The 21494-nt window shown below is 38.3% G+C and overlaps 1 protein-coding gene across 1 annotated transcript in view; it reads right to left on the bottom strand.

The window, feature by feature from the left end:
• The window catches only part of RAD54B (RAD54 homolog B), a 63283-nt gene that overhangs the window by 15498 nt on the left and 26291 nt on the right, over positions 1-21494 (bottom strand). Inside the window, exons 4-7 of the mRNA XM_063172408.1 lie at positions 8053-8253; positions 4566-4853; positions 2073-2235; positions 1165-1390 (exon numbers count right to left, since the gene is read on the bottom strand). Coding sequence (XP_063028478.1) covers positions 1165-1390; positions 2073-2235; positions 4566-4853; positions 8053-8253 — 878 coding nt within the window. The remainder of the gene's footprint in view (positions 1-1164; positions 1391-2072; positions 2236-4565; positions 4854-8052; positions 8254-21494) is intronic.

Raw genomic sequence — 21494 nt, 5'->3', positions numbered from 1 at the left:
TTGTATCCATTTATTTTAGGAAATTTCATTTCTCCCATCCCACCCTATATTATATTACAGTTCCTGGCAAGTCAGTTTGCTTCACTTCCACAACTTGAAACAAGTTACTGAGAAAAACAAATTATGCACAATGCACCTATTATACATGCATTGTCTTCAGTGGAAGACCTACAGTTTCAGGAGTTTGGCAATAATGAGTCAAATTTAAAGAAATTATTATTGTTACAAAATTGTGTATAGTTTACCAAGAAGTAAACTTCCATTGAAAACTTCTGCTTCACCTGAAATATTCATTCTTCCATCAAGGATAATTCAAGAAACTAAAGGCAAATCTGGTTGGTGTAAGAAATTGATAACCTTTAGAATGAAGTACTATTTGTTTCATCAGTCTACCTGTATGAAATTATTAGATTAAAAAATAATTTTGGAAGATAAGTATCTTCATCTTTGTTGCAAGCACCCATGGAGGTACTACAAGCTCTCCACTTCTGGAATTTGTGAATGTTAATAGCAGCAGGAACAGCTTCACTAAAGGAGGAGACAGGGACCAGCATCATCCTGCTTCTTAATAAGATTTGTACTTGTCTGCATTCTTCTAGAGACAAGAGATAGTCTCATTACCTAACACTGAGACTCTAGGCTTGGTAACTCTTGAGACTTTAAATCATCCCAACAGAGATGTAACTCTTGACTGTGACAGTAAAGGGAATAACCTTCTGAAGTACCCCAAAACAGGCAGCCAAAACAAATTAGAAGTTTTCAGTACAGAACAAAAGCAACTACCACAGAAACAGGTAGAGGCTTTGGTATGTAAACAGGGAAGGTGTGCACTTTGATACATAACAGAAAATTCCTTAAGCTGAAGAGGCACAGGGAGGAGCATGTCACTTTTGACAACTCCAAAGGGGAAACCAGAAGAAAGGTGAGACAGACATATGCTACATGTGAGCTTGGGTTATCACTGGTGACTGACAGCAAAATACCCATATGGACAATTATCTGAAGAAGAAATAAAGTATTACAAATTAATATTAACAGAGATTTACTAGGCTTTGTCTCTAGTTAAAAAAAAAAAAAAAAAAAAAAAAAAAAGGACAAAAAACCCCATAATTTCTATATTCTGAGCCAAAAATGACCTAATCCACTTTTGGAAATAAATCTTACCTGATCAACTGTAAAGACTTTGATCCTTTCACTTCCCAACCATTTCTGAAATTCTTTTTTCCAGTTTTTCACCAGACTCCCAGGGGTGACCACCAGTGCTCGCTTTAGCACAGGTCTGCATCTGTAGGGCCCCTGGCGCAGGAGAGTCCACACAAGGGCAATGCACTGCAGGGTTTTGCCCAAGCCCATCTCATCAGCCAGAATAGCTCCAGACCTGCCACTAACTCTGTAAGAGGGAACGAGGTGCTGGCATCATTTTAAAGGACATATCTGTAACTATCCACAACTGCTTCAGGGATTTGCTTCTGTGATTGTTTTCTGAAGTATAAAGAACCTATTTATACTTATTATGTCTCCTGTAGGTTTTTATTCAGTGGTACTAGAAGATCTTAGAATGCAAATTCTCATTTTCTACTGTAACTCATTAGTCCTCTAAAACTAAAGTTTAAATCTACCTGTAACTAGAATTATCCAATACCTTACAGAATCTATGACTTGAGAAAACACTTTTGAAAACAATGCCGTATTTTTTGAAACAGGTTGAAATAACATCTTTTTTATTCTAAATGCCAGAATTATAAATTACATGAATAATTTTGAATTATGAAATATAAATCCCAGAAAACAGTGTTTTTCAGCATGGTTTTGATTATATCTGTATTTACAAAATTTGGTATGTAGAAATGACAGGCCTTGTGGTGCACTAGCTTCTCATAACATCTGGCAAAGTCATGGCAAGTATGATGCTACATCTAGGTCAGAAAAAACTTGTGCAGCCGCTTTTGGGAGAAAATTACTAACATTAATTAACTGAAAAATTGCTCAACACTTCCCAAGATGTCACATTTCAAACATAGGCAGGAAAATATTATAGGTATTAAAAGCTACAAGGATAATTATTAGCTTACCTCATTCCCATTACACATTCATACAGAAATATAATTCCTTCTCTCTGATGTGGGCGGAGATTACTTGCAATGTAAGGATCTACAACTACATCCACCACAGGTAAACCAGCCTTATTGAACATCCACTGATGACTTGCATTTGGTCGTGGCATAACCAGAGAATCTTCAAGTTCAAAGCATAATCAAGCATTACTTTTAGTCTGTTAGCAAAACTTATTAAAGTCAATGACCTAATTACTGTTAAATATACTGTTTATTATATTGACCATTCTCAGACTGAAAATACATTTATAAGTACCTAGATTGCCTTCTACAAAAAAACATTCTTTTAAAGAGACTTTCCAAATAGTTTTTTTCTCAAAGGTAAAGATGATAAAATGACATATATGAGGAGGTTTTGTTGGATGAGGTGAAACTGCCTACCTAATAAAAGCTGCTTGATGACTTTGAATTCATAAAGTTAAATTCATAGAGATGAATTAGAAGAAGTTCCAAAATACTTCTGAATTGAAAATCCAAGAAAAAAACCAATGACCTACATAAAATCTAAATAGTACATTTCAAGGAGATAGTCTTGCAGTAGCCCAGAAAGACTTCCCTGCCCAAGAAACAGAGGTAAAAGCCACTGATTGAGTGTGAGCTGACAAAGACTGCCACAGTGCATGAATAAAAGAAGTTGATGGGTTTGAAGACATGCAGAGGCAAAGAGAGAATGAAATATTGAGCAACATCTAAATAACAGTTTTGCTTGCCATAATCTGTTTACAAACATTATGATTTGGCTAGACAATGTCCATTCTTGGGTTGCTCCTGCTGCTGCTACACACCTTCACTGAAAAACTGTATTGTCAGAGGACAGAATGAGAAAGAAATTTATGGCTTCTGGTATTTTTATGTCACTAGAGTAAACCTATACTGATAATTTATTTATGGGAATAGATTGGTTGAAGGTTTATATCAGTCAGGGAGATTTTGTTTCCTAATGACAAAGGGTTGAGTTCTGATGGATTCAATCAAATTGCATGTGCATATATTTAAAAGCCAGTGGAGACAAAAAGATAACTTTTCTGACAAAAATCTGCATGAAAATGAGGAGGAAACAAGGCTTGGATAAACACTGGACTAAAAGCTTAAAAACTGTATGTGGAAGATGTAGCTTTATATCTTTGCCACTGTGCTCTGTTCTGCTGGCTTTCCGTTCTGTAGAAGCTGCATTTTATTCAACTATAATCACAGACTTCATGGTGAAGTGAAAACCTCTGACTGTTCCAATATCAAGGTCCTGGTCTTGTAAAGTATCTCAGTAACTTCTGCAAGAGTTAATGCAATCAGGCATTAAATAACATGATCCTCCGGTGTAAGCAAACCTAAAGCCTGAGAGCCCAACCCATTGATGTGTTGAGAGCTCCCAAAATATGATACAAGGTATTCAAATTCACTACAAGTCACAGAAGACAACTAGAATACTTTTAACTCTTTAACAAACTAGTGCAGAAACAGCAAAGTTGTTAATTTACATGCTGAATATACTGGCCTTCTTTGGTCAGATTTTCAGTTAGAATGCTAATGCAGCATCATCTTGCAATCTCAGGAAGGAACATTCTTAGATAAAATGTAATCAGGCTAAATTAAGACCAGAAGTTGGTGTTAATAAGGATGCTCTTTTATAATTACCACTTCACTAAGATTTCATTGTTTATTTACATAGCAGCCAGGTAACAGCTTCCAGAAGTCTCACAGTATCAGGAAATGATGTAAGAACTCAGAGGGAGGTATTATAGTAAGAATATAGAAAAAGAGCTGTATTTTTTTAAATAAGCACAGCCCTGCTTAGCAACATGTTTTTACGCTCATTTTTATCTTCCATCTGAAAGACAGAGCTACCAGCAGAATATAGCTCCTATATGGTTTGTAGACAAAAAATAGTTCTGCTTAATAATCAACACCACTTACACAACTGCTTAACCAGCCTGTTCCTATACAATATGTGAACTCTCATGGCTCTTCAGCACAAAACTATAAACATTTATTCCAAAACATATCTGGTTGAGTTTTAGTTACACTCACTGGCTGTGAAGGATCAGGCATTGGCAGAAGCAATTCTCTCAAAGTGGCACAACTTTTCTATTGCTGATCCTCCACTGCAATTACTGTGCTGTCACATTGCAGCTGTATGCCACTGACCCCAGTGGGAAGCTGGAACTCATCTAGAACTCCTAGTATGTGTCAGATTGTTTCAATGATCAGTAAACTCATTGTCTTCGGCAAAACTCTTAAAAACTACTCTGTTTCCATAGCCATCTGTAACAACTATGAAAAACTTGGTTCAGTGTAGAGTATTTTACTTGTTAGAAACACACATGACAAAATCCTAGCATGGTTAGATAACAGTACTGCATGTCAGAAATACTTCAGTAATACATTGAGGTTACACATTCAATATTTTTTGAGAGTCAGAGGATGTTTAAAGAAACTTTAAAATTTCAGTCTTACTTGTGGCATTTGGATCATGGCGAGGTTTGCAGCTTTGGGAATCTCTGAGCATATTCTCTTTAGTACTGGGTTGACAGACATTTTTGAATGGTTTACAGAATAGTTTTGTACTAGTTTGAGATAATGCAGATGCATCTGTTTCATGAGTCCCTATTCCAGCCTGAAAACACCTGCCACTGTTGAAATCATCTGCAGAAATTACACCCATCACTTCAATTTCTTTTCCGCCAACCATCAGTGTTTGACCTTCATCAAGGCTGTCTAACTCTTTAGCTTTATATCCAGTACCTAAAAGAACATAAAAATAAAATAATTAGGACAACACAGCAAGTACTACTTCCTTAAAACCAGTACTCATCTGCAGGAAGGAAAAACTGTCAAAAAGTTACTCATTCTGAAACATTTAATTGTTCCACATAAAGCCTTTCCCTCCTTAATAGAGTGACATGTGAGTGCTAATAATCAGAATTAGCAAAGTATATGAGCAAAGACTCAGTCATCCTCATCACCAACCAAGTCTACTGAATGTCAAACAACTGTTTAAGACAGCTTTTAAAAAGTAGCTCCATGTGGTAAAATCCAGAAGTTTCCCTTAATAACCATCCTAAGTCCTTTTCCCTTTCTTTCATGCCCCCAAAAGAAGTCTCATAACCCCTCCTGCTATTGATCTAAATGGTGTATTCTACTTTTTAAATAATTTTACATTAGTTTTCTTACACATAAAGATTCAGATGCCTCTGAAATATTCACTTCTACATATGGTCTGGAACATGTTCTGATTATTGCCAAGATTTATGAGTAAGTTAAGTTCAAAACTTGTTAGGCTTGGTCAGGTGGGCATTTTCACTGCAGCTACAAATACAATTCCAAAACACAGCTACAGCTGGTGTCATTACAAAATACAGCTACAGCTGCCACTTCCTTTTAAGAGAACTGTGTAGGGAAGACTGGGGGTTCCTTCTTTTAAATAGCAGTCTACTGGTTGAAGCTCTCACATAAGAATCAGAGGACATATAATTTATTTTCTTAACTCAGAGAGGTCAAAGCCACATCTCTGTTTCAGAATTCTTTACTTCAGTTTTTGAATTTGTGTAAATTTGGATAAACAGGCTTCGATCCTTAGTGAGGCCAAAAAAAAAATAACCAAAAACCAAACTCACAAAAAAAAAAAAAAAAAAAAAAAAGAAAAACAAAAAAAACAAACCTCAGACAAAAAAAAAGGTAAGATTGTGTAGACCAGCAGTTAAATCACTCAGCTGTGAAGAAAGAAGCAAGGCCTCCCAAGGCACATTTTATCCAACAAACACCATATATAAAGTATAAAGACTCCTGGAAACTGTTTGCAAAGCTTGGGTCTGCCACTTCTAGGAATGTGAAAGATTGGAAGGTAAAGCTCTGCATCTGAATTCCTTTAAGAGGAAAAAATTACCAAGGTGTTTCACAGTCTAAGAGTCTAAGCACGTGCTGGAAAACAGTCTGGCCAAAAGGGAAAGAGAGATACTTTTCCTCCTCTCCTCTGGAAGTATTCAGAAAGCACACAGTGAACCTTGTTTGGCTCTTGAAGGAACACTTGCTTTCAGGAAAGAGCTGAAGATGCCTGAACACAAAAGAATACATGTGTCTTCCTAAATAGGATGCTTAGGGAGGGCATTTATGATCCTTTTTGCTCTGCAATTTTGTTTTCTGTTATTACCTCTACATAGCTTCAGGCTGAACACACTGAATACAGGTGTATCCCTGTGCAGGTTCTGGTCAGAAGAGTCTAATTCTAATACTGGATGGGCTTTAAGGCTAGATGGAAACTGAGAAGGCAAAAAGCAAAACTACAAAGCTCAACTGTTTATGCAGCTGCCAGAAATAACCGTTTCTGTAACATACTGCAATTTACAAGAGAGCACGTCCTAAATTCTTTGCAGTGCATTATTAAGGAATTAGGACATTGCAGAGGAGAACAGTAAGATGTTCTGCTGCCTCAAAAATGAGCTATAAGCTGTGCTGATTTTAGGTTCCCTTGTGCCATCCTTGATCCTGCCCTGGTAAGCCTAAGGAAAAAAAGAAAAATTCTTCCTTTGCCTTTTTCTTCCCATTTAAAAATAATAATCCCAAGGGCTCATGCACACTATAAAATTCCCAGTATTACATACAATTTTGGAGGCAAGCACCACTGCTGGACCTTTCCTTTTCACTCAGTGAGTTAAATAATTGCAGAAATTTAACACTCACACTGCTTAAATTGGTCCATTTATTATCTTCTTAGAATCAATATGAATTGAAAGCAGTTCTGAATGGGCAAGTTAGCACTAATGACATTGGTATTGTGCTCTCTGACACCATCAAACATGGTAAAAAAACTTTTAAGTTTTTTTTAAGTGAAGTTTTAAGAGAAAATCACAATGTTCATTTTTCTATTGTGTTTGCTGCTAATTCAAGAAGACAGGACTTGAAAAAACAGAAGGACAACAGGGTGGTGGCTGATGCATTCCAGGCATTACTCTCTTTCACTCTGCCTTTTTCAAAAACAAGCAAGTCTGTACATATATTGCTTTGCTATAAATAAATTCAAATTAACTTCTAAGTCACAGACTGATTTGCAAATCAAAACTGCCTGGTCCTAACAAGGCTCACAATGTCATGAGATCACAATGTCATGGCTGTAACAAAAGAGCAGAGAAGCCATCTCTGACCTAAAATAAATCGAATTATGCTTAGCAAAAACATTGTCCAATCCTACTCCCTTACAGAATATCTTTGGCTCCATTAGCAAAGTTAATTCTTGCTTTGCTTTCAGTAAAAAATTTCTGCTCCAAGTTGATGGCAGCCTATGGTTTGCAAGTCTTATTTTTAACTCTGATATCAACCCAAACTATGTCTTACAACAGCAGCTGCTGCTAAAACTACAAGACTAAAAATTGCTACACAGTTGACTTTGGCTGGGCAGGAAAATTTTGCTGTTTGCCTGTCTTTCCAACAAACATAATATTTTTAGCTGTTTGACAGGCTGAAAAGTAAAGATCCAACTTCTGAAATTTCTGATTGCCCTACTGCTGACCAAGATATCTACAGGAAAATTACCAGTATTTGTTCCCTAAATTTTAACTCCTTCACTTCTGTATTATGTGAGCAACCAAAACCAACTACTCATCCCTCATTTAGCATCACTGCTGAATTAGTACAGCCATTGATTTCCAGATTCTCTCTTTGGACAAGCATTTGGTGTTTCTGTGAATTATGTTATTCAGCCTGCTCCAGCCTCCCCCATGCATCTGCCTTATATGTAATAAATATCAAGCTGTCTTGCAGTCTTCCCCTCCACTCTGAGAAAAAAAGACAAATCAAAAGCAAATCCACAACCTCCACTGTTTTTTCATCCTGTGGTCACCATTAGTATGAAGAACTGAAATATCTAAAGAGCTGGGTCTCTGTTAATTCAAAGCACAGTGATTTTCTGCCAGGTGTTCCTTTGAGCAAGCATGCAATTCTACAGTACCTCTGCCAATGTCTTTGCCTTCCATATCTTTCAATATTACTGACTTTCCTTTTGTAATAAGAATAGCATCGCCTTCCCACTTCTTGTGCTTTTTCTTTGATGCCTTACACCACACGACACTGAAATATTTCACAAGGCAGTCAGGTGCTTCCTGAGCTGCTTCTTCCTTTGCAGTCCCTGATGTTGGCAAATAGAGTGCATCTAAAAGGGAAATAAAATAACAAAGAATATCTCAGGTTCTCCCAATAAAGGGTACTGTCTTTTGCATTTCAAAAAAATCAAGACCAATCTATAAATGTCGTCTTATACAAACAAAGTGGTATATTTCCTGTCCTTATCGTAAATTTGGATTGAGACAGAACACCACACAAGGACCAATCCTGAAAAAAAAAACCAAAACAATATTACATTGTTTCAGAAAGTATGTACTTCCAGGGAAATAAGATTACTTGTTGCATTAGTTAGTGACCTCCTAATTTGACATATATACAAAATGTTAAGAATGGAAAAAGAATAAAAGGAAAGGCTGAAAAAAAAGCAAAAGGGAAATGACCACAGGAAAAATGAAAACAGGGTCCTCGTGAGATGGTGCTGGGCAATGTTCTGAAAGCAAGCACAGGAAGACAGAACTCAGAAAAGGGAACAAAGGAGTCCAGGAACCAGATCTGGAGTTGAAGTCATCTGTACAAAGTAGCAGAATAACCATAACTGTAATAACACAAAATGTAATTTTAACTTCTTTCCTTGCACCCTTCAAAAATAACTAATTGTGCAAATCTTGAAGCAGACCATCTCTTGAGTATGCACCAACTCAAACACTGTAACTAGGCTTAGATTGATTTATATTTGTCAGCAGTTACCCAGTTAGAAGTGCCATGGATGTCAATATTAATAAGCAATATTTAGGTTAATAAGGTTAATAAATGATAAAAGAACAGACAGCAGTTGATTATAACATTGATTTAGAATAAACACATGCTTTCAAGAGTTAGCAATCTGAGACAAGTAATGGTAGAGAAGTCACCAGCATTACCTAAAGGAATATCTGCAGCATTCCTTTCCAGCACATGCACAGCTTCAAAAGGAGAATCAGACTAATTTTCATTAAAATACCCTTGCATGCTGGTTAAAATCTTAAATAGGTTTGCTCCTTTGATTCCATCTGGGATTCAACACTATACAAATCTGTTACAAAAAAGCGCTTATGCCACAGACTAACTTTTCCAAAATTTGCAAGTGTGCTGGCATTTAAAGGAGAAGCAGCAAGAGGAAATTCTTGCTCACAGTAACAGTCCACTTTACCACTTCTACATCAATATTCCTAAAACTGCAAAATAGTCCTAAGTTACACATCTAAAATGAGTTCAATTTTTCAGACTGGTGTTTACTAAAAAGGCATTATCTAAGTGAAAAATGCTGTATTTATCTAGTTGAATACTTTTTCCAAAACACCCCAGAAGTTGTATTGTCTGTACAGAACTCTATGCTGACACAATGCCCACAGCAGACAGGATTTTCCACACGTAGATGTTCCTTCAGTGCATTAGCCAACATCTGTAGTTTCATGCAGCAGATGTGTCCCCATCTCCAAGGAATAGCAGAGCAGCTACTGAACACTGGCATTTCACAGAAGGATAAGAATATGGAACACAGTAACCCTTTTTGAAATGTAGAGGATTCTTTGTAGATGAATCTTGGTAAATGAACCAAACAGTAACAAAAAATCCTTGCAGCTGTGTAAAAGAGTTAAAAGGCTCTATTGGATCTTCAGTAATCACAAGTGGTAAGATTTAGAGAAGTGAAAGAGAGAGGGGGGAAGAGAGGAAACCTGTACCTTGCAAAAGATTAATTTTATTCTATATTGAGCTTCTAATTGTAAATTGATTCAACAGATAAATGCAAGATGGTTTTCTTTTTGTTTTTCAAAATTATTATCTTAGTTTATTCAACAACGACTTTCCTTATATTAAGATTTTAAGCTATTACTGCAAGAACTGGAGATTTCACTGCAGGATTTTCTTCTTCTTTCTTGAAGGATGGCAATCCATAAACAAATGACCACCTCTTTGTCTCCTTCACTGACCTCCCACATGAGTTTGGTGACCCCTGATATCTGTGTTATGGTCATTGCTCTTTTACTCAGGGCATCCTGGATGGTATTATCTGAATTACCAGCAACTTAACTTTCAAATCAATAACAAGTGTTCAAACTTTTCTTATCCCTGCTTCATTTAAAATAATTAGAAAACAAATAATTTAGAAACAAAGTCGGAAATTAACAGCCTTTTGTTATAGTGACTTTTGCTGAAGATTTCCAAAGCATCCTGTCCCCAGTAAGAAGCAAACTGGGCACCAATATTCCATGCAATACTACCATGTTTCTATGGGGAAAATGAAAAATTATAGCTTCTGCAATGTTCAGATTTCTTCCCTCAATTTGTCTTCTGAATTACCATAACTTCTGTTTACAGAAATATTCAATAACAATTTGTTTCTATGCTACATAAATTATCTTTCTTTTGCCAATAACTACAGTATATTTTCAGATAAAAATGTAAGGTCGTGTTTTTTTATTAACATTTCTATGTAAAAGTAATTACATCCTCTCAAAATTATCTTTCACATAATTTCCTTGCATAGAAAACCTAAACCTTTTCATCAGCAATGCTGATTAGGTACTTGCATTCAACATTCTTTTTATCTTATCAGTTTTGTTTGTATTCAGCTTCACACCTATTTAACTTTAAAGATTATTACAGTGAAATAGCAGAATATTCAAATTCAGTAACTACAGTGTCATGAGCTTTTCAGGAATTGAAATGAGAATGGTATGTTATGCACAGGAACTAAGTTCAGTGTTTGATATAGGGGTACAATGAGCAGTGGATTCAACAGAAACCCCTTACTGCTCTGAGACCATAGACAGTATCTGAAATAAAACTGGATTTGCTGAGACCCTGGAAGACAAACTGCAATTGTACCTTCTGGGCTCTGCTGTTAATGAGTTTGGAGTGAAACTAATAAGTAACAGCAACCATGCATACCCTGTGGTATGAGAAACATCAGGAAATCATGCCCCCTCATTTCTCTCCCAAGCAGCCAAAAGCCCAGCCTGGCAGCGAGGTTCGTTTAACCATGAAGAAACAGCAGCGAGAGGCTTTCCTCCCAAAGGAAGGGCTTGGGAACTTTTAAGACATGGCTAACAAGGCTTTGAAAAGCTCCCACAAATAAAGCTTTCTCTCTGTGGTTGAGAAAACAAGGGCTTAGGTTTCAAGATATAAACCATAGCCTCGTTGATATGAGGAAAAGTTTCAGCAGCCTCAGGAAGGTGATGATTTACAGAAATCGGGACGGGATCCAGGAGAGGGGACTGGGAGCATTCCAATGGCAAACCAGTTTAACCAGTTTCTGATGAGCAGGATTTAGAGAAAATGCATCGATTAAGTGCATTAGGCTACTCCCAAAGCAGCAAGGAAGCAGCTGCACTGTGAAAGTCCCCAGGGTAACCCCAGCGTCCATTTCCAGGCACTGTGGCTCAGCACCGTAAGCACACGCCTTGCCCTGAGGAGCGAGGGGAGCACTCCAGTGAGGCACACTCCAGTGAGGCACACTCCAGTGAGCACTCCAGTGAGGCACACTCCAGTGAGGCACACTCCAGTGAGGCACACTCCAGTGAGGCACACTCCAGTGAGCACTCCAGTGAGGCACACTCCAGTGAGGCACACTCCAGTGAGCATTCCAGTGAGGCACACTCCAGTGAGGCACACTCCAGTGAGGCACACTGCAGAGGGCACACTCCAGAGGGACACACTCCAGTGAGCACTCCAGAGGGGCACACTCCAGTGAGGCACACTCCAGTGAGCACACTCCAGTGAGCACACTCCAGTGAGCACTCCAGTGAGGCACACTCCAGTGAGCACTGCAGAGGGCACACTCCAGTGAGGCACACTCCAGTGAACACTGCAGAATGCACACTCCAGTGAGGCACACTCCAGTGAGGCACACTCCAGTGAGCACTGCAGAGGGCACAATTCCAGTGAGCACTCCAGTGAGGCACACTCCAGTGAGCGCACTCCAGTGAGGCACACTCCAGTGAGCACTCCAGTGAGGCACACTCCAGTGAGCACTCCAGAGGGGCACGCTCCAGTGAGCCCAGCACTGGCACCTTGGCCTGGGTGTGGTTTCATGGATGCCTTAACCCATCCAAGTGCAGCCTGCTGCCAAAGCCCATGAGCTCACCTTTCCTTCCCTTTCCTGCTCTGCTTCTCATCCACCAGCTGCAGGAAAGCCAGGCCAATGAATCCCATCACTACAGCCAATACAGGGAAGGGGTATGTGCAGCTTGGACCAAGGAGGCTGGGAGGTTGCCCATCTTTCTTGCAGCAGCTACTGTTAGGTTGGGGTGATTTTCAAACCATGGGTCCTGTGTTACCCATCACCTTCATACCTGAACTTCCATGACATAAGCACGTATAAAACAACAGGTGAGTTTTCCCTCAACTGCTCTGAATCTTCTCAATCAAAAGTACTGGCACAATGCAAAAATTACAGCTTAGAGAAGACAATTTTGATTCAAGTTGCACTCTGTAGCACTAAAGAATAATTAAGTAGAGGGAGGCAAATAAAAAAATCTGAACTGCAGTAAAAGGAGACTGAGGCTTTGAATGAACCACAACCCAAACTCAATGCCAGTGCTCTGCTGTAGCCTCGGCAGTGACTCTGCTCAGGTGCCATCAGTCTGCTCCATGGAGCCTGCACCATCTCCTTCTCCTGAGCTGAGGAAGCAATCGAAAAGTTCCTTAATTAATTTGTAACATTTTGAGAACAGACATTTACACAGCAGTTAAATGTCTAGTTGCCTATGGAAGATCTATATGTCACACACTCCGAAGATATCCCAGGCATATTTAAAGAAATATGAGTCAGATAGCATTATCTTTCACTTGCAAAGCTATTTCAGTCTAATAATAAACTTAATACTATGCTAGCATGTAAACGTATATCAGTGTGCCTCCAAGATGGGAAAAAAAATGTAATAACTCTTCCCATGGCACTTCTGTGAGACCTCAGGAGGAGTGCAAACAGTAAGAGTCAAGCTGGCTTGCCCTAAACCTACAGGAATCAATGACAGTTGGGATTACATTTCAGAGTAATTTGATTACAAGCCAGTGCTTTGTACCTCTTTCCAAGACAAAATGCATTTGTAATGCATTTCTCATGCATGAGCATAGATAACAAATTCACCTGAAGACTGATTCTTCAAGCAGGAATATTTTCTTTGGAAAACACATAATTGTTCTAAATCCAAAATTATTTTTAAAGAAAAATGCAAATGATAAAAAAATTTAATATTTTTAAACTTCTGTTTCAAAGTCTCTTAACAATCTGAAATGCCAATCAAACTAGCCTCTAGATTCCTGACCATGCAATACTATGGGGATTTCCTTTAACAGATTTTATTTTACAAAGGTAATAACTTTGCCAGGTCTTCATAGCTAATAACTTTGCCAGGCCTCCATGAGTCCATAGTACATCTTCCATGCTAGCTGTCTCAGCTTAAGCACACATATTCACACACATGCACAATGTTCATAAAAACTGGCAGTGAAAGAAAAATCACTGTTAATAAGAAAAAAAAATCACAGATTAATCCAGTCTTAGCCACAATGAACTCTTATTTCTTTTAGAAGCTCTACTAACTCAATGCTCTGGTAAAGAATCTAAAAATCTGTGGAGGAGATAACACTTGTTTTGTTTTTTTTTTTGCTAAGCTAAAACTTTTTCCATTCCTGAAAGCTAAAATATCTTAGAAATAAATGCAGTTTGTACAGTATCTACAGCTTAATTTCTTGAGGATTACACACTGGACATGCTCTAACTGAGGCTGAGAACAGGTTTCTCTGTAGTCACAGCTTTCACTGCTCAGACCAAAGTTGAGTTTCTTCCACAATTCCAGCAGAGAATTTTTCCATGGCCCTCTCCTTCAGAACACCTTCCCCCCTCCTGACACCAAACAAGTAAGGATGGCAGAAGGGACACAGACCAGCTACAAGGAAAAGCAATTTTGGAGATGAAGCCTGAAAACAAGAAAGACTATTGCTGGAAAGGAAGGCTGAGGTTGAACCAGTGGAAAATTGGCAACTGGATAAAAGACTTGAAGTCTAAGCTGGAAGCAGAGCATGCAGGGAAAGGCTAGGAACCAGACAGGGAGTAAAAGAGTAAGAAAACAACAGGATATGTTAGGAAGATGGTTAGGGAGAACCACTCAGGCAGACTGGGTTGGGGTCCAGTATAAGAGTCAAGGACCAGACAGAGAATTTTCTGAGTAGGATGTGGTGCAAAAAAAAAAAACTTAATGCATCTCATCTCTGACCCTCAAAATGCAAGATTCACTAGGAACATGTACAGCTGGAAAACACTGAGGGAAATCACAGGACAACTTGGGAGGAAAAAATGAGAACAGGAGCTGATTAGGCAAGGACAGGGAAAATAGAAGTGGAAAATGACAACAGAAGAAACCAACTAAAGACAACACGGTATTGTCACATAAAAAATGGCAAGCAGTTGGGCACAGAAGGGCACTGACTGCACAAAGACATGAAGGGCACTCACATTAACACAACATCCTGGTAAACAGGGCAGACTCAGGTTTGGTAGCTGCTCCTTTGGGAATGGGAATAGGAACAAGGCTGCAATGGAAAGTTTAGATGCAATGCAAGAGATGGAGGTAATTAAGCTCCTGAACCAGATCCATTTCACAGATCATTCCCTGCAAGACAAACCCAAATCAATTCTGACTTTAGGACCAGCAGAAGACCCAGAATCAGACAAATATCTTTTAGTGCACAAGTCCACATAGGCAAAGCAGGAGCTAGAGCTTCAATAATCACATCACTTTCCCCGAAGTCCCCTCAGTACCTTCTGCTCTTCAACACAAAAAATTATCCGTCTTTCAATTTCTTTGCTGTCATCAAACTTGGGAAAAACTCACTGGGCAAACCACTGCATGCCTTGATATTAATGGTGTGCACTGAATTCAGTGACGTTTTACTGCAGTAATTTATTACTTTAAAGGGGAAAGATAAGGTTCTCAACCCTGTCTTACATAGATGAAAATACCAAATTATATGGAATAATCTTTTTAGAATTGTTAATTTGCTCCAAAACCCAAAAGATTAACAACCTTATGGTAAGAAACTATGCCACCCATCTGCCCACGACTCCTATGACCCATCTTCATCAAGTGAATAGTTCTAAGGCTGTGAAGTCAAGCAAAGTTTGAAGATGTCAAAAATAAGGTGTTTCCAGTGATCTGATCTGCCCCACTGTGCATAAATATCCATGATAAAGTCTTCAGAGAAAGCATGTTGCACTACACTGCCATGGGACCTCTTGTTCATCCAGTGCAGAGAACTGAACTGCTGGAAAGGCAGGAACAGTGGTAGGACAAAAGGCTGCTGCTGTCTCTGCCATCCCTGCACTGCTTTATTGTAAATTGCAAAAGGTGTGGGATGGACAAGGCTGCAAGGACAGATAGTCAAATCTTGTGGTTAGATAAGCTGAATAATATCTTAAAGGACTGGACTTTGCTTGAATGCCTTCTGGAGTTTCTCTGTGATGTAAAGAAAGTCATTTAACCCCAACTTTCAGCAACAAATATTTGAGCGCCTGACTTGTGATTCAGTCTCATTTGTATTAATAGTGAACACTCATGGGTGTAACTGGAAGTTGTGGTTGGGGAAGATTAACTGTACAGTATCCTAAAGCACTGGGACAATGCAGCCCTCCATGATTCAGTCTGCACCATCCATAAAAGTAGAGCCTTTTGGTGTTTTTCTCTCTGCCTCAACTCGCACTTTATCTCCTAGAAAGTGGAGGCTGCATCAACTTTTCGTCTCACGAGGATGTTGTGAAACGCAATTACATCTCGTAGGCACTCAGATACTATCACAATGAGCACCAGAGGAAAAAAAAAATTAGCTAAATAATTCAAAATAGTTTGAAAAATGTGCTGAGAACAAGGCGTAGCTCTATAACTGAACAAAGAGGTGGAAAGAAAATAGAGAATAGTGACTCACTGAGTTGACACAGTCCATTCTGTGAACTGGCAAGGAAGCCCACAGAAATACAATCCTTAATCATGTACCTAATGGTGATAGCCAACAGAATGTGAAAACTGGGTTCAGGTTGTGTCATTTGTGAGTTTTTGAACACTTGAGTAGTAACCTTTATTTTCAAACAGGACCCTTCTATATACAATAACAGAGCTGCCAGATGTGCTTAATTCAAACCTGTAGGAACAATACTCTCATCGCCATTTAATGAAACGTTTACCTCTTAAGGGTATCAGCTGTAGAGGAGAGAGGATGGAGAGCACATACTTTCAAAATTACAGCTCCATGGCAGAAAAGTATTCTTCCTAAACCTCTCAGCTGTCTAAAAATCCAACTGACTCCAGCTTTCACTGTAAAAATTTAATGAACTAAGCTGAAAGCTTCTGTCAGGTCTACAGAAATAGATGTGCAAGTCCTATTATCAAAGGAAAAAGCAGCATCATTGAGAATTCTGAAAGGCTGCAGGCATCATTCGGTGCAGTGAGCCAGATCAGCTCAGTAAAACATTGGAACCAGTCAAATGCCATCCAAATCGACTGTTTACTATACTTTTTAATGTTGCCATCCACACTGAAAATTGTTTTGATTAATTTGTCAAGTAAAGGGGTTTTTATTTCAAAAAATAAATGCAGAAGTGAGACCCACAAGCAAACTTTATTCTTGGATTCTGTAAATATTGAATGTTATTGCAATAATTTAGAGTGTAAATGTGATATGAAAATATTCCAAATATTTAAATTACCAAAACCCCCACATTATTAAAAAATAGTTAATAGACTATTACACAATCACAGGCTAATTGTAGCCTTCTCAAAAAGCAGTCATTTTTGGAAGCAGTTTGCAGAGATGTAAGTGCTCATCCTTTTGTGTTTAAGTGTAAATGGAAGGTATTCAGCTAAACCTATATGTGGTACTTTGAAAATATGTGGTTTGGCATTCTCTTAAGCATTTCTTATTACTTCTGTCATTTTTTTAAGAAAACTATTAGAAAACTATTTCTGTACTGTACAAAATCTCTGTTTCTGAAATGCAAAGACAGATCAGTAACAAAAAGCAAGCAGGCAGAAAAGGATTTATTAAGATTACATATCCTGCATATTAACATCTGTTTTAGCACATACTGGAAGTAAAACACTTTTAATGTCCTGTTTGTGTTTGTTAATGGCCATCTTTGATTTTCCTGGATTGTAGTAGAGTCCTTCAAATACAAATAATCAATAAAACTTATGCCCACTGTCACAAGCATGAAACGCAACATATTCCTGTCCTAAATTATTTAAACAGAACTGTTTAAAATTTATGACATTACCCTGTGAAGAGGCACACAAAGGATGAGTCATATTTTTTAGAACTTTCATGTGTTATGCAGCAATGATTACTTGCAGAGTGGCTGACGAAATATTTGGAAAGGGAAAAAGTAATCTTTCCAAATCAAGTTACATAACTTTGATTTACATAAATGTAATCCATTCAGTAGTCCAAGCAGAAAAGTAATATTTATGGCCCAAACACAAAAACCTAGAGCTTTAGTTGTAATTCTTACTAGGAAAGAAAAATAGAACCAGGAAAATGAAGGAGGGAACAGAAGAAATTCATCACTGTGGAGATACAAGGTGTTTACTGTGCTGCCTTTGTTGGCTCTAGATGTAAGAAAACTGAATACAATTTAAACTGCATTGAAATTCCAATGCAATTAATAAGATGATTCCATGCAGGAAGCCCTAAATTCGTGATGCCTATAACAGACCCTACTTTATGTCAACCCTGCCTATTTTTGGTCCTGAGTTGACCACTTATATAAGGAAACGCCAGAAGACATGGAGATGTGGCAGCTTTCCATCAGCAGCCCAGCTCTCCTTGCTGTTCCCAAAGGACTGCTTTGACCCTTGGTGTCACTGGAAAGCCTCTGCAGCACGTGCAGCTCTTCTTACCAGCTGCCCCACGCGTATCTCACTGGGTAGATGAGTGCCTACGAACATAAGTGCATGGGCACGCTCATGAGAGAAGCATGAGATTTAGAAAAAGATTAAATTTATCTCTGTTTCCTTTGAAAACAAGCTTTAGAGATGCCCACTAGATCTTCAGAGCTAAAGTATCTGAAACTTTCTGAGTAGATTTAAGTTCTGCCCTACTGAAAAACATCTTTAGTGCCATCTCAGAAGTTCACTTAGGAATTGTGTATTTTCAAAACTCAAGTACAGCAAATTAGCACATATAGTTACATAACAAAAACTATTCTGAAAGGAATATATTTTATCTAGCAGAAATAATTATAACTAACAGCAAAGGCTAAATTCCCTAAATGAACTTAGTCCAGCCTTTTCTGCACACACACTATGCAGCACTCTGAATCACAGAGCTACATTCTGTATTTTCCAGGCTACTGCTGATCTTTTTGCAAAAGAGCTGGGGCCATTATCCATCCAGCTGGACAGCCCAACAGCTCTGAAATCTTTACTGCCCCAAAAGAAAGGCGCATGTACTTGAGATCCTTGTTGTCATCTGCAACCCTCTGGACCTAAACAAATGGCTCCTCCACTGAGGCTGTCTGTCCCATTATTGGCAGAACTACAGACACATTTTCTTGCTTTCACTCAAGGTGTTCAGAGCTGAGAACTCCCTGATCCACTCTCAAGAGGGCAATGTGCTCAGGCTAGACAGGCCTGATTCCTAAGAATCAGTTGTTATGGACAACATCCAAAGTGTAAAAAACTTGTTCTGAAAATGACCACCTTCTGCATTTGTTAATGACTTACAACTTAAGACAAACTTGAGTGAGGTTTTATATGAATGCCCAAAGACCAGCTTGATGCCAAGTTTCAAGTACTTTTTCAAAAGCACAGGGAAACTGGAACACTACAAAGGAAAGATGAGAAAAATTCAATATATGCTAAGCAGAGTATTCTCCCTGCAATTTGCTTCACAGGAAAAAGATGAGTCATCAACAAACACATATATAGAACACACAGACTCTAGCCTGAGAGGAGGTAACAGCACAAAGTAGCTTGGCCAAACTGCCAGTTAATGCTACTAAGGTCATCTTGTCATGTACAACCTTCTGCCAAAGCCTCCTCACAGTGCAAAGCAGTGCAGACATTACTTGGTGAAACCTGCAGAGCTTACAATTCAGTTTTGTCTGGGGGTGGCTTACAGTGCAGCCTGAAACAAATGCCATATTAGAATGGAGAACACAGCAATAGCAATATAACATACTGGTTTTAATCCTGTATCTCTGTTAGGTACCTCAAATAAAAGCTTTGACTTTACAAAATGGTGTTCTTTATAGCATCAACAAGTGGCCTATGGAAAATGTATCTGCAAACTGCTGCTGAGTTGTGATGAATTACTTCTTTCACATGACATATGCAGTGATTAACAAAAACTACAACTTGACACTACTGCAAGTTGTTATGTGATGCAATGCAGGACAAACAATATTGTAGCAACTAACCATAGGCAGTCCAACATCCCTTCTCCCCATCCCCAAAATAGATAAACACTTTGTCCAAGTGCTTCTGCTAAATGAAAGCTAAAAAATAGTAAAAAAAACCAGTCATTTATAAGCTGGTTTACTTATTTCAAGCATGTAGAAAGTTCCAAGCTTTGAAAATGTACATATTTTGAGAAAGTATTAGCAATAGAGACAAGACTCTTTCACCAACACACAAAGCAAGCAAATGGCAACACAGAATACTGTAAACAAAATGACAGCCCTAACCACACTGGGCTCTGAAGTTAACCAAATCTGGAGGGGCAATGTCAGCCAGTGGAATTGTTTTTTCATTATATTTACGTCAAATTATGCTAGTTATTATGCCTAACTATAAATGAAAATCAAGAGCCAAAAGGGAATGGCCAGGAAACAATGACTCCTTTTCAAAAACTATATAATTGCATGTGTAAAACACAAAAAAAAAAATCAGCAGCATTTTCCAAGTCTGCAATTCTGTTAAAGAGCAAATAGAAATCATAATTTATGTGGAGTAACTGCTGATTAAGTATTCAATTAAAATTATATTATATTCTTCTTGTGTGAGTAATACAGAGTCAAACAAGGTGTCATACTGAAGAGATATTTGGATGCATCAACAAGTCATTCTGTGCAATCACTGGGATAAAACAGAGTGAAAATCCCATAGCATGGAAGAAAGGCAGGGGCAGTGGGGAATGCCAGTGCCTCTAGATGGCTGAGCTCTCCTTGGGTTCTCTGACCCTCATCCACCTCCCCACACACACTAATCAAAAGCAAGGTTTTCAACTATCTATTTTACCACTGAACAACTGTAGGTTTTACAAGGAAGAATCCATATTTTGTTAGCTAGCATTCAATGGAACTTCGGGAAACTGCATCTTTAGCTGGAGAAAAACTTTACCCAGACAAACTGGATGCCACTCAAGAGCAAGCATCACTACACACAGGTTGACACCAAGGCAAACACTTTTGGTTTTAGCAAGAGATAAAACACAGAAACAGAGGTCACAGAATGATTGAAATTTAGTCCTGTATTACACAGACAGCTAACAGACATTATTTTAACTACTGTAAACAGCACTTTTTTTTTTTTTTTTTTTACTTTAAGACACGGTCAGTAAGATTTCTCAAATTATTTAAGACCTGGATATTGAAAACAGAATAATGGCCTTCCTTGTTAGGTATACACACTGAGAAGCTATATTTAATGCATTTTAATGCTGAAAGTGTTCTTTTTAGAGGCCTCTTTTTATTTTCATAAGCAAAATGGAAAAGTAATCAACATCTTAGGAAAACAACACTTTATCATGTTCCTGAGTAACTGTTTTACTTTTTTGTGAAGTTGAAATTGACATGGGAGCATCCTACAGCACTTTTAAAAAAGACACGGAAATTTTAAAAGACACCTTTGCCAGGCAGCCTGGGTAGCACAATTTCTTGTTTCTTCCTCCCACTCAGAAACAACTATCATCTAATTGCAAGGAAGTTAATGGCTTTGACTATTGGAAATCCAGTGAGCACAAGTTTGCCCAAAGAAGACAGTATGCAAGCTCAAGTTTTAATTGGGGGGGGGGGGATCCTAAGTCAGGAAATGTGTAGAAGTATGAATGAAAGAAATAAATTTAAGCTAGTTAAGTAGAAAATATTAGAAAACAGGGGTATGACAATTGCAATTAGCTACAAGCAATCTCTTGCAGTCTTGGAGTGTTCTCTCTTACCATTTTTACCTCATAAGAATTAGGCAAGCATTCCACAGGAATCAAAAGCTTACAGGGGGAAGCAGGAACAAAACCAGCAAGATAATTAGGTAGCAGCAAGGAAATGATAGACTGATTGCTAACCAGTTACTTGGATAG

Source organism: Melospiza melodia, chromosome 1 (assembly GCF_035770615.1).
Source record: "Melospiza melodia melodia isolate bMelMel2 chromosome 1, bMelMel2.pri, whole genome shotgun sequence".
NCBI lineage: Eukaryota > Metazoa > Chordata > Aves > Passeriformes > Passerellidae > Melospiza > Melospiza melodia.
The sequence above is the reverse complement of the archived record's forward strand: the minus strand, read 5'-3'. Positions and strand labels throughout refer to the sequence as shown.